This window comes from Macrobrachium nipponense, chromosome 10 (assembly GCF_015104395.2).
Source record: "Macrobrachium nipponense isolate FS-2020 chromosome 10, ASM1510439v2, whole genome shotgun sequence".
Lineage (NCBI taxonomy): Eukaryota > Metazoa > Arthropoda > Malacostraca > Decapoda > Palaemonidae > Macrobrachium > Macrobrachium nipponense.
Genome location: NC_087204.1, coordinates 71024619 through 71039830, shown reverse-complemented (window position 1 = coordinate 71039830; position 15212 = coordinate 71024619). Strand labels below are relative to the sequence as shown.

Genomic DNA, 15212 nt, shown 5'->3' with positions numbered 1-15212 from the left:
CTATGAAGAGTCAAAGAATTCTTTGAGGGAATTTTGATAAAACATCATTCAGGTACCTTTAACACAATTCTTCTCAATAAAAAGCAGAGAACTAATAAAGTAAGAGAATTTAGATTCTTTTCAGGTAAAAGTTAGTATAGTACGTATGAAGGTATTACTGGTTTTCCTCGAAGTACCTATCGTATATAATCTCAAGTCCTTGCCATATGATTCCCTATAAACATATATTTTAATAGAAAACAGAACGACTGTGAATTGATTATGAACGTAAAATTTCCTGCAAAGTATTTACTTTATTCTTCCTGTCAAGATTTCGGTTGAGACATGTTTTTAGATTGTAGTCTATTTGTAATTAACGAAATCTATTAATCAACAGAAAATAACCATGGCATAGGTGGTGCTGATAAAAAGACAATTTTTCATTTTTTATAAAATTTCAATTAGAAAAGAAAAAGCACATTCATAGCCAATGTAACTAAAACACCCAGGAGACAGACTACCTACGTCAAAGCCATTCTTGATGAAACAAGCCAAGTGATGGGACTAGCATGCTTATCTAAAAGCCCTCTGACATTCAGGCTTTATCTCACGCGTTCCTGGAAGCGATTAGCACTGGTAGCAAAATGCCTTGCACCACATGCGCTCTCTTTCCTGTGTACTAGAACAAACAAATACGAAATGGCGACAATAAGCAAAACAAGGCTACATGTTTTCATGCTTATTCGTCGTTAAATCTTCCATCTGTATGCACCAAAAATTAATCAGATGGATTCACTTACAGTCGATCACCCGTTCCCAAGAGAATGTCAGCACTAACAAAGGCAGATAGAGGAATAACCTTAACATTCCTCTCTTCCTTTGTCTCTTTCAATCTTCAGCTGTAAACCCTTATGAACAGATTCAACAAACTAGACATCCAAGAGGGCTTCAAAGGGAAATCAGCCTACAAAGACAAACTGGCTAATGAAAAATGTGATTAATAATTAAGTATGAGGGAACAGAAAATAAAACAAATACTCCCTGAATTCAGGAGACCCCAGCAGAAAGCAAGAAATAAATTGCCCCCCGCTAAAACCTTTTGGTAAAAGTACAAATCAAGTTGAATCAAGAAACGTTAACCCTGAAAGCCAAGAACTTTTTTTTCTGTCTTTTAATAAACTAGAGCAGCAACTACCTACTTTCATTAGAGACAAATGGAAATGCAACCATTACACCTTCCAACATGTCGGCAAAGGGGACGAGTCGCCGGTCCTGGCAGGCATTCTAGCGCCATCAGTCGTCCGTTATGGCATTTGCACACGCAACGTCCGTCCGGGAATAGGCCCGTTTCCGGCGATATCCCGACGAAGCTAAGTGGCTTCTCACTCCAGTGAGGTTTAGGATGGAATTCCGTCGGATGTTTCATTAGCGAGTGATGGAAAAGACCCCTTCCAACAAAATGCAGGGACATCCAGTCAAACAGGCAAAGATAATGATGACGATGCAGGTAGGATTAAGAGAAATGGTAATCATGCTTTAAAGCCCAATTGATTTATTTTTCAAAATTCTTCTAATCGAAACTTGATTCACTTGTATATTTGCTTGCTCATTATCACCACACTTTCTTGTCTAATTATTTACGATACTTCTCCCTTATTCTGTTCTGAGGACGTTTGTTCAGCACGTGTTTGTGAATTGTTTCATATAAAACTGTTCCAGTCCCGAAGAATAGAGTTACCATTATTGCCTGCAACCACAACTCCTCTAGGAACGTCGTACTGACGCCAGTATCTGCTTTCAGCTTTCTGTGAATTCAATATTGTCGTCTCTGATACGATTCAAACCCATAGTTTATTGAAAGAATTGACCAAGGAAAGATTCAGGACAATATGAAAATGTAATGATAATAAGGATTCTATAAATACATGCATACATTTTCCACTCATTTGGTACGGACACGTGTACCACTCTTCTGTATTTGTACAAATATTTCGGGATGAGGCTGACAGACACAAGCCCTTCTCTACTCTAGCTGTGGTGGAACAGTTAATTAGGTCGCTGTTTAGGCCACATCTGGACTAAATGGATTTAAAGGAATGCACCTGATGTGCAATCTCACCGCAGAAAATCGAGTACGTAGACATGCATATAAACAAAAACAAACATTCATTCATACATACATAGAAATTTGCATACACGATATAACATATAATATTATATAATTATATATATAATATATATTTTATATTATATAAATATTATATATATATAAATAAATTTATTATTATATATTATTATATATATATAAAAACGCAAACGCGCAAAATGTGAGAGGACCGGTGACATTAAGAACTGCGGATTCTCACTTCCCTTGCGCTGGCAATGAGCCAAACCACTAAAGGCACCGACGAGAGACGTCTGAAACGAAATATTGTGATTACTTTTCCAAAGTCGGGACGGGCAGAAAATAAAAGTCATCCGACGTCCAAAGTTCAGCCTTGCTTGCGCGGCGCACTTCATGAACACCTTTCGGCGAAGTAGATTCGCAAATTGCTCAATTTACTGTGGTCATAAAGATGAAGAAAAACTAAGAGAGAGAGAGAGAGAGAGAGAGAGAAGATATCTGCAATAAAAGATGTTACCTCATCGAGGCCTCTTCGTTTTTCTTTTCACTTTCTCCACCCTCTCTGTGTGTCTACTTACCACAAACGTCGACACACTGCCATCTACCCAGTTTACTATTAGGGCAAAGACGAGGGAAAAGGAAGGTCTCCAAATCGCTGCTCCTATCCCAGACTGAACCCTGCACCTCCATCTAGTAGGGAAAGTGTGTCACCACTCCTCTCACTAATAAAAAAAAAAAAAAAAAAAAAAAAAAATAACCTATCCATCGGGCATATTTGCGCAGGATGCCTCATAACCGAAGTTAGGAATTTCTAATATAAAACAATTATGCAGTTGCTTTACGTTCTTGTGGATGCATTTAAAACATTAATACCACCATTCTTTGGAATATTTTACGTTTGAATATTATATTTGAAATTTACAAAAACATTTTAAATAAATTGCTTCTTAGAAGATATTTCGTTTTCGCTGAATGCTTTAATGCACAATCTGGATTGGAAATTACCAAAATATTGTTAAGTGAAATGAGGGTTTTATTATGGCATTGCCGTATAAAGAAATCATCCAAAACAGTAATTACATCACTGTGAGTAAAGACACTAATGAACAATTGGATTAATAAAAAATAAGTCTGAAACAATTCTCAATGACAATGTGAGTGATAAAAATTTCGTGTCGAAAAAGAAATGTCGGCCAGTAAGTAGCCTACAAATAATTTAACCCCGTCTGGGACAGAAACGATGAAACAAAGGCAAATATCCTCATTAAAGCTCCCAGACTGAAATATTCATGGAACATCGAGAAATGAATAGGAAAACACCAAATTTGCGTCCAGATCCCTATACATCTCAAATTCCAATCCACTCAGCTTTGGCTGAGACTCTCATACACAAATTGTAACAATGACATCCATAAGTTTTGAAATATTCTGCAGACAGGCAGGAATTGGAATTGGAATTGAAATTGGAATTGGAATTGGAATATAAAATCTGGGGCAAAAGCCAAAGGCTGGGACCTATGGCTATGATGCAATTGAGCACTAAAAATAATGTAACAATTGTTAGTAAATGGTGGAATGTAAGATGGAAGGAGAATATAATTTAGGTACAGCAAAAGGAGTGAAAGGGTTTGCAGCTAGAGGCCGAAGAGACACTGCAATGAGCCTTAAGTAATGCCTACAGTGAACGCAAGAAGTGCACTGACGGAACTAACCCCCTATGGGAAAGGCCCAACCATACGGTAAATGTAATAGACATCCCTCCGCACAATGCCTGGCATGTCCCGTAGACAGGTAGGCAGACACACACACACACAAACACAAAACCCACACAGATAGGTGACCATTTGTTCTAACTTCGCTGGCAACGATGACAAATATACTTTCATTCAACGAACTTCAGTCCGTTGTTGAAATGATTGACTCCTGACAACTTCATTCCAGTTTATTGCATAATATAAGAGATCGCCTTTGGAGAGGAAGACGGCAATGCAACAAAGTTAAGTCATGACTTTTCTTCGAATCTCAGCGGAATCTATTAACTGCGCACAGTCGTCGCCTCTCTCTCGGGACTTAAAAGAAGAAGGAATTTCGGATTAACTGAGAAACATTATTATATTTCTTTCTTTATTATTTGTCTTTGCAACAGATTGGTTGCAAAGCCTTAAGTTCAAACTGACATTCTTATATTCAAGCGTTCGTTTCAACTACTGAATTTCTTTTTAGCTCTCAATTTATATAATGGATTTCAATCAGGTATAAACACGGGAGAAAGATTAATGAATAAGGCAAAATCTATTCTATAGATCTCGTTCGTTTATTTTTCTAGTTACAAATACATTATTTAAGTAACAGGTCTTCCTTCTAACAAGGTGAGCTTGCTAGCTCTAAGACCTGCCCCTTGGAAGTTCAAAGGCGATTGCTTTCTTGTGGGAACCCACACAAGAACTAACCAGAGACAATTTCGCTGACTGAAAGCCCTAAGGTATAGTGAAAGTACTTCGCCAAATTGACAGTCAATGACATAGGCCATACCCCATAACCGCTTTTATATTCATCCCATCCCAAGAGCGATTATTTAATAACACATTTAAACAGAAAGTCAGGAGTGAAAAACTTACCCTTACTTTACAAAAGGTGTTTTCTTTTCGACAACACAACCCTTCGGTTAGTTGTCGGTAATCAAGATAACTATGCATACATCTGATCCGATTCATAACATATGCAATAATGCATCTATATACAAGATAAACGCGTAATAACCCTTGATCAATTAATATCTACGGAAAATATATCTATATATTTAATGCATGCGTACTTACAACATACTTACATAGACACAGACACGTATGTGTATATATATACATATGTATATATACACGTGTATCCCTTTATTTATATATATATATATATATATATATATATATATATATATATATATATATATATATATTTATTTATATGGATACACGTGTGCGTGTATGTGTATATATATATGTATAATATATATATATACGTGTCTATATGTATGTACGTATGTTGTAAGTGCGCAGGCATTAAATATATAATATATATTTTCCGTAGATATTAATTGATCAAGGGTTATTGCGCGTTTATCTTGTATAGATGCATTATCGCATATGTTATGAATCAGATCAGATGTATGCATAGTTATCTTGATTACAGACAACTAACCGAAGGGTTGTGTTGTCGAAAAGAAAACATCTTCTTTTGTAAAGTAAGGGTGAGTTTTTCACTCCTGACTTTCTGTTTAAATGAGTTACTAAATAATCGCTCTTGGAATAGGGTGAATATACAAGCGGTTCTGTGATATTATCATAACCTATGTCATTGCTTGTCAATTTGGCGAAGTACTTTCACCATACCGTAGGGTTTTGAGTCAACGAAATTGTCTCTGGTCAGTTCTAACTGCAAAGGTGAAAATTATGCCGTCACGTGGCAAACCAGTAAAACGATAAAAATATATTTTCTAATAAAAAAGATTAACGATACGAACGATGTACTTAGCAACAGTTTCCCTCCAAACTAAAAATATGACTCGCACTTTGTTTAACAGCTTCTCCAGCGAGGTGATTTACCAGTAAAAGCTTTCGAACATCATCCTTACCTGAAATTCAAGGAGGCAAGTCATGAGGAGTTTTTTGAATGAGCTGCTGTTAATCAGGTAGAAAATGGAGATTACTTTCTCTTGGAACCTTTACAAATGTTAAAACTAAAAAGAAATTGAAGAAATTATAATATACTAACGTCCACGAGAATCTCCTAAATGTGAATATTCAAACCACAAAAATATTCATCATCTAGAGAAATGTAAAAATTACCTTCCCAAAAATGCTTGTGAAAATGTATACATAATTACATAAACAGCATAAACATCAATAAAATATACCATGCAAACGACTACAACATTTAATTGAATTACTGCATGAGAGAGCCATCATAAATCATATAAATACTCCATAAAATGCCCTTTATAGACTGGGCGAAATTGCAATAATAAACACACGATAAATATTCAACAAACTAATTACCCAGCACATGACGGTTTGTGACAATGTTAAATACCTTAGTGACATCACAACTCTTGCAATATAATCACTCGAGTGTGGCAACACCTGAACATTTAAAAGGTATAAATTAACTACCAATTAAAATTTGCAGCATAACGATGTGCCATTGAAATCAGTGAAAATAACAGTTAGATTAAGCACTCACCCGTCACTATTTATCAGAATATCGATCTATAATTTAATTGATGGATTACAATGGATTTAGCGGAGGGGTGGACTATGGGCCAAAGAACTTGATTACATTTTGAGGTGAATCGAGATTCAGAAGCGGATTCAGGATTTCTTTTGGCGCTGTGGGCTTACACATTTAATTAGTACGTTCAAGATATTTTTGAAAACTGGATATTACGAAAACAAACTTGTAACTATTTCCAGTTTAACCCAGCCTTTGATGGGTAATCTAATACCAGGTATCTAGTTCCTTTTACAGTTTCTCATTCCTTGGCATGAACGCTGTCTAAAGTAATTACAGTCAGGACCCTCTCACAACCTGGATTTTATCGATAGACACTTTTGTCTTATGATTTAAGGATTTTTACAACCTAATGTAGAATTTCTAAATCTGGGGTTCGCAGACCTATAGAGATAAACAAGTGGGTACCCATGACATTTCCAACAATGCCTTCAGTGTCCCTGTGTAGTACCAAAATGAAAATTTTTTATGAAATTAATGCTGTATTACTACTTCAATCAATTTAAAATTTTATAGGAAATCAGTCTGCGATTACAACAATGGTCCTCTCAAGCCACATTTGGTTCAGACCAAAAACCACTCTGAGTATTATGATTTTAAAGAAGCCAGGCTATGAAGCCCCGAGACTACCCGAACCGTTTATGAGGGTAATGTGTTTCTTCCAAACATCCAATTACATGAAATCACTTCTCGCTTCGAATCAATGAACTCCCGAGGCTTCGAAGCCCCAGTTTGATTGTCAGCTCCAGTTTAGACGAGACGTGACCAATTTATTAGCCTCCGTCCTGGTTATTTGCTTTTCAAGGACCATTAAAGAGGAGGTTCACTGGGATCTGTTTTCTTTTCCAGATTCAACTAATACACATTAGAAGCATCCGATGGCTGGAATTGAAATTGTTTTAAATGTATGATTCATCATTTATATGAAACTGAAATATTTAGAAGATAGGGTGCGTTAGAGACTAATGAGCTCTATATTTTCATACATCATCTAGTGAAAATGATATTTTTGTTATTTTTCCATTATGAAACACAATAATATCTACAAATCCTCACAAGTGAAGATTAAAAGATTAAATACTGTCAAACCTTTACAAAAAATATATGCAACATACCTAGACAACCTACGAGAATATAGTATAGAAAAGGAAAAAAAAAATATAGTCTAGCAGCCATGGGCGAAAACCAACTCATCTCATCAAACTGAGCAATTTAAAGACTTAAGCTACAGAATATGGAAAGACTTCGAAAGTTTGACAGAAAAGAAACATGAACTGCTGGTCTCCAAAGAAGGAAAGTATGATGTGGTAGCTGGACGGGTTCTAGAGCTACTTCGACTTATTTTGGAGAGGACACAGTTTAAACTGTCGCATGCGATTATAATTTACTTTTTTTTTAAGATACTCTTTCGTGTTCCAGTTATATTATACACATGCACACAAGTGTTTATATATGATATATATTATATATATATATATATATATATATATAGTATATAATATATATATATATATATATATATATATATATATATATATATATATATATATATATATATACAATATGCAGACATTGTGTGTGTGTCTGTTGCGCGAACACGCACGCCAGGAAAAACTTATTTAGCTATACCTTAACCTGATAAAACTTTCCATACGTCAAGACATTGTACCTTTGGAAGCTCTAAAATTCTGGAAGTATTTAACTCATAAAAGCGAACACAACTTTTCAAATAATTTAGATTGACAAATCCACAAGCATTTAAGATGCTAAAATGTAACAATGAACAGTGTCCGAAATATTTTGCTCTTATCCTGAGACCGAACTCTCCTGTCAAGATATCACTTCAATTAATTTTTCTAAATCACAGTGCCAGACATGACCCATATTTTATAGGCATACGTGCAAAAAGACGCACATTACGCACACACACACATATATGTATATTATATACGGCACACACACACACATCATATGATCTTACATTATTCACACAACATATATATAGTAATATATATATATATATACATAATGGTACGTAATTTATATAGTATAACTATATATATTATTATATGTAATATACCGTGATATTATATATATAGTATTAAATATTATATATAATATATATACAATATATAATGTGCATGTTATTTATTTATATATACTATATATATTATACATATGTATATATACGTATATTATATATATATATGTAATACACACACACACAACACAACACATAATATATATATATATATAATATATTATATCATAATGTATGTTATTATTTATATATATACTATATATATTTATACATATGTATAGATATCCGTATAGTTATAATATATATATATCTAATTATATATATATATATACATATATTTAGTATATATATATATAAATAATAATACTATATAATATATATAGTAGATATATTTTTTATATATATATATGACTATATATATATACTATGTATATACGGATATATATATATATATATATATATATGTATGTATATATATATATCTATATATATATATAATTATGTATATATATATATATATATATATATATATATATAATATATATATATATATATATATATGAAGAGTATAAGAGACAGGCTTTCCTTAAGATCTCCAAATATCCAATATTCATGTTCCTTTAATCTCCTAAACTTCCATGGAAGGTTATCGGAAAAGCGGGAAGTTTTACACGAGACAAATTTGATTTTCCAGATAATGTCTTATATACAAAGGACACACTTGAAGGCTACACGATATCTTAACTGATCTTGTTTCTTTTTTATTCTATTCTTGTCGGTTATCTATTTGCAAAACTCTACGCTTAAATCTCTCATAATTTATTTGGATCCGATTCTGTCTTCTGCTGATTTCATTTTATCATTTTACTGCTTGAAATGATATGATCCAAAATTAAATGCGGTAGTTTTTCAGTTTCATTTTTACTAGATACTCACTCAAATTTATCAGACAAATACTCAAGTCTCTGACATCTGTTACTTATTTAGGTTATTACAAACTGAGATAAATGCATAAGTGAATTGGACTAAATTTTTAAATATCCTAGTTCATGCTGTAACCTATCCTACTGTAAATCATAAATACAGAAATCAAAATACATAATACTACACAAGGGGTCACACTGAAGTTTATCTATCAAGGTGCAGTGAGAAACTCAGAGCAAAGCTTAAGATGAGATCTCTGGCAAACGACGAAAGAAAAATTCAAACCCTAATATTCAAGCATTTTAATAATACATGGAATATGATGGGTTATTAAATTAAGTATATCTTAGATTTACCAGACCACTGAGCTGATTAACTGCTCTCCTAGGACTGGCCCGAAGGATTATATATTTTTACGTGACTAGGAACCAACTGGTTACCTAGTAACGGGACCTACAGATTACTGTGGGATCCGAACCACATTGTATCGAGAAAGGAATTTCTATCACCAGAAATAAATTCCCCTGGTTCCGCGTTGGCTGAGCCGAGAATCGAACTTCGGCCCACCGGGTTGGTAGTTGAGCGCGAAATGCAGTCGGAGGGTGGGTGAAACAGTTCACGCAAGTAAGGATCGATGTGCTGTTGATGTGTCCTCTGGGGAAGTTTTGGCTATCCAGAGATATGCACTGAGCTTTAATTCAACAGTCTGTCTGACAGCAACTTTAAGCATTTATCCGATTTTTAAATTAATATTTCTAGCACTATTATTATCATTATTATTATTCGATCGATTTGTGCAAATTTTCATCTTTTTTGCCTCATTTGTCTAAACAGCCAAAAGAGATGTGTCAGAAACGACCAAAGATTTATATGGGTTTGATGTCAGCGGCCAAATTTTAGGAAATCTCTTGTATTTCAATCAAATAATTTGTCTGTTCAGATCTTTCTCTGATGTCAATTACCTCGAAAATTAATAAAATTAAGAACTAATGAATTTCCGATATAAATATTCATGATTTTCCGAGTCCTGAAAGCGTTATGGATAAATTAATTGGAAACATTTTATATTCCATGATATTGTGTTTCTACTCTACTTTATGATTAATTCATGTTTGATTTAAAGCAGATATCTTTGTTTTTATGTTTTCTGCTTCTTTATTGATAATAAATTTACTTAATAACATGCAAGTCCATGTTATTATATATGCAAAAAATTTTATTCGTTAAGTTTTTAACATTTTTTACCATCTTTCACTGTCAGTTTTCCACCTAACGGAATTTAACTAGAGAGAGAGAGAGAGAGAGAGAGAGAGAGAGACGCAATTACAATTAATTACTCAACGTCCTATAAACCATCTATTTACTGTACGACCAAATAAAATAAATGGAATAATGGGAGGACAATTCAAGCGACAGTTATAGAGCAGACGCCGCACACAGGTTTTGTGCTGTTAAGAAGCTTTTGTATATAAGCTATTTAGTTACCGGATTATTTGTGAAATAAAAAACTAGTTTCTATTGGAAACTGACAAATAATATCAGTCTTATTACAATTTTGACGAATTCCTAACTTCTAGAATTATATTTAGCAAAGAATACTGAAATACTGAATTACTTCAGTGTCAAAGAAAATAAAGGTAGTATTACAGCCACTAAAGACATCGAAACACCGGGCAGGCCAAGTATTTCACTGTAGTACACCCTATGAATAACAGTAGTCCTCAGATTGAGTGATTCATTACAACTTTGTCAACCTTTGGAACTCTGGGCTTGTAAAATTATTAATTCCTCAGTTTGAACCATCCCCATCTCTTCCTTTTTACTTTTCCAGGAATAAGGATATGGTAGGTAAGGGAACTAGTGTCATGGATACACCGTTAAAGAGATATAAGGTTGAATCCCTTTGGATGATAAAGCAGCCACGAAATCACTCCTCAGACGTCAATAGATTAACAATCTTCGAAGAGAAATAGAAATTTCGAAGGCAGAATGGAAGCTTGCGACACAAAGGACGGTATAAACAAAAACATAATGCATTAAGAGACAAGAGACAGGCGCAAAGTAACGTGCAGTACACATAATGACCCAATCCCGAAGGAAGATATTCCTTTATGTGAGGTATTGAAGGCCATGAACACCACTGCTGATGAAGATTATTAACTGAGAATCTAATGCCCGTTTAGCGAAGGGTTACATCTCCCCTATCAATGTTCCTCTATAATTTTTCTTATCCAAAACATTTAAACTATCATAGTATGTGACGTTACACTAAGACAATCCAGTCTTACACGTCTGCATTAGAAGCTACACTGCCTCATCATCTCTGAAGTGAACGAAACCGAGATGCTGCAGGCTGCCCGTACAAGTCATCTGATCTTAGCCCAAATAACCTGAAATTTTCCTTTTTTCTTTGCAGATGGGGCAAAATCCGGATGCTCGAGCCCTACCAAGAGCCGTACAAGGAAGCCCCACCGATGCAGCATCGGCCATCATGCCCCATGGCTGATCCGTGCTCCCTCCCAATCAACCCATTAAAGGTACCCCTGTCGAGTCTTGAAAGTATGAGAAGTATGAGCCCCCTGCCTACCCACTCCCCATCCCCCTCCCCACCACAGATCCCCATCCATGTCCACGAGCCCCCTTCGGAAGAGCAGGAGCCTGCTCCAGCCGTTTAACCAATGAACCGTCTTAATAGAGACTTCGTACTACTTCTTCTTCTTCTTCTTCCTCACCCGCTGTCTAATGTTCAGTGTCGTCTGGATGTCTGTACCCTGAGACTGTCCTCCTCTTAGTTGTTGGTTGTTTTAGATGCCCTTTGAACCGGTGGTTTTATGCGTAACCAATAGCATGTGTGAAACAACTTCCGCGTATGCAGTTGCGTAGTAAACAAGCACGCTATTTTACCACTAGCTACGAGTACCACTTCGAAACCCAGATGAACTTTGCAAAGACTCTCCACAAGGCAACATGATGATGACGATGCTGCCATTCACTTCGACCCCAGAACCCACAGCAATTCTTGGTCTTCTCACTTTTACTATATTCCATTGGTTTTCTTTTATCTATTTATTATTATTTCCTTTAAGATTATCTTTTATATTTTCCCTTCTTTCTCCTTTTAACCCTAGCATGGTATCACATTTGTTTATAAATGAATACCTTGTTCCCTTGCTTTCAGTGTTCAATGTTTATCATAAGTATGATTTAAGAATTATTTCCGATCTGCATATGCGAGCGAATTACTATTCTGTTCTGTATACAACTTTTTAGTTTTAAGAATTTTAACTCTGACAGACAACTGGTCCTATAAATGAAAAAATCCTTTCATATCAAGGGAAGGAAAAATTTAAAAAAATAAATAAATTTTGATGTTCCCCATCTTCCCCTCTACATTCCAAATTGCCCGGGAACTCTTCCCCCCTCGCCTCCCTATTCGCCTGCTGGTGCCTGGTCTTCTGCTTCACCTCCGGACGCACAGTTCGAGCACAACGGAAGCCGAAGGCCGCGCCAAAACTCCGTCTTCGTCGGGCGGACGCGGTCCCATAGTCTGGAGGTCCATCCGCCCCGCAGGGTGAAGAGCGCCCTCAACCTCACGACCCTCGTCCTGCAGGAGAGCGAAGAAGAGTCGGGCATCGCCACGACCTTCACCTAAATTGCGCTGATCGTAGTAGAAGAAAAGAGTTTTGTATGTAATGATGTACGTACGTGCGTGTTCATTTAGACGGACAAGTTCTCGTTTCTCCATAATCATTATTGACATTAGTGGGTGTGTGTGGCCCACTCATACCAAAAGCCAAAACGCCTACCAATCGATCAAAATAGTCTTTTGCTTTGGATTAGATGAATATTGACTTCGATTATTTCTATATAACATATAGATATGACGCTATTTTCCGATGATGTCTTTGGAAATATGAAAAAAAGTGATAGTAGAGATAGCTTAGAAATGACTAGACAACACGCTATCAGTTACTGGTTTTCACGTTTCTATGCTATGACTATTTTGTTGTTACTGGGGCATAACAAATATATATATATATATATATATATATATATATATATATATAATATAAATTTATATACATACTGATATTGTGTGTGGTAATCCGGAACACAATTGTCATTTGGACTATAGTTACAAAAATTAAACAAGCCCCGTAATATGACATTTTTGAGCTAAGAAGTTTGTACGATGCATTCACTCTTCCTCCTAAGCTACCTGGTGAATTTCAACAATAGTAAAATTGTTTAAACTTTACTTGTACCATTAATAAACTATAAGCTGTATTTTTCATGGTCTCCATAAGAATGCTTCGTGAGTGTTGTTGAATAATGTCAATCATTTTAATTCGATTTTTCCTTTTAAACTGTTTCTTTTAAATGGTGGAGATGCAGCGACCATAATACCCAAGTTTTACCTATTTGGTTTGACCTACGCATATGCATTGGATCACAAAAGAAATTGTTTTATTTCCAATCTGAAAAACACTTCGTACTTATCCTAGGGATATTTGTCTAACATGCCTGTATATCTGTAGTGGAATGTTTATCATACAATGAGATTCTGCCTTTTATATCACCTCCACGAAACCAATGACGAATCACAACAGGAATTTATCAACGGTCAAAAATTAATGTCACTCAAATTCTTTCTTCAATAACAACGTCGAATTACTGAATTGACTCGCTACCTTCTATTTACATATGTAACCCGGACATGACCATTTCTGGGGCACTGGGATTCATAGTACATTGAACGCTTATCTGCCACTTAATCAGGGTTCTCAGTTCGCTCTTCACGAATCACTTGAAGAGTTACCAAATATGGAAAACTTCCAACATGAATTCCCCCCAAAAAGGAGCTAAAATGGATACAAATAACTGTTTGTTGTTACACTGGCTCTCATCAATTCTTTGATGTTACATTGGCCATAATCATTTGTTGGATGCTTCAGTGAATTTAATGAACTGTGTGATGTTGCAATGAATACAGGCAACTGCTTGAAGTTACAATGGATATAAACACATCCATTTGAAGTTTTATTGGGTATAAACATTCATTGGAAGTTACCACGTCATTCGTATGCAGGTAATCTTGAACATCATAATGTATAAATAGATGGTAAAGGAGCTTCCTTATGAAAACGCTAAATCAACGCTAAATAGTAAAATGTAGTCACAGGGCCGAAGCCTCCCCCACCCCCAACTTCCCTCTCTGTCAGAGAGCAGTTGAAACACTAAACCTAAACAAAGCCGAAACAGGCAGTGATAACGATCTTTCGATACTTCTCCCCCCTCCCCCGCTCCTCGCTCTCTCTCTCTCTCTCTCTCTCTCTCTCTCTCTCATTACACAGCCGTTTCCAGAAAATCCTCCAAAGAACCGAAGGTTGTAAACCTCTGCTTTTAAATCGTCAAAGAAAATACCTGCAATGAAGACTTTATCATCCTATGATTTCACCTCATCATAAAATTCACCAACATGAAAATTACCAGCCGCTGACCGTAGAGTAGAGAAACACATTCTAAATTTTCATTAATCCACTGAAGTTACTAAAGATGTTAACCAAATATATTGTAGTACAATTGAAATTGGTTTTTGCAATTGAAATTGGTTTGTAGCTGGACAAAACTACTAACGGTGATAATGTAATGCCAATTTTGATAGCTATTCATGTTGAATGATTGAAATATATATTAATATATATATATATATATATATATATATATATATATATATATATATATATATATAATATATATATATATATATATATATATATATATATATATATATATATATAACTGTTGGCAGATTTTAGATTTAAAAATTGTTGAGGTTAGCTGTTACAGTTTTAGATTTCA

The 15212-nt window shown here is 35.0% G+C and overlaps 1 protein-coding gene across 1 annotated transcript in view; it reads left to right on the top strand.

The window, feature by feature from the left end:
• Positions 1 to 13411, top strand: part of LOC135223673 (uncharacterized) — a 357214-nt gene extending 343803 nt beyond the window's left edge. Inside the window, exons 7-8 of the mRNA XM_064262343.1 lie at positions 11767 to 11887; positions 12829 to 13411. Coding sequence (XP_064118413.1) covers positions 11767 to 11887; positions 12829 to 13002 — 295 coding nt within the window. The 3' untranslated portion in view covers positions 13003 to 13411. The remainder of the gene's footprint in view (positions 1 to 11766; positions 11888 to 12828) is intronic.
• Positions 13412 to 15212: the final 1801 nt, after the last annotated feature.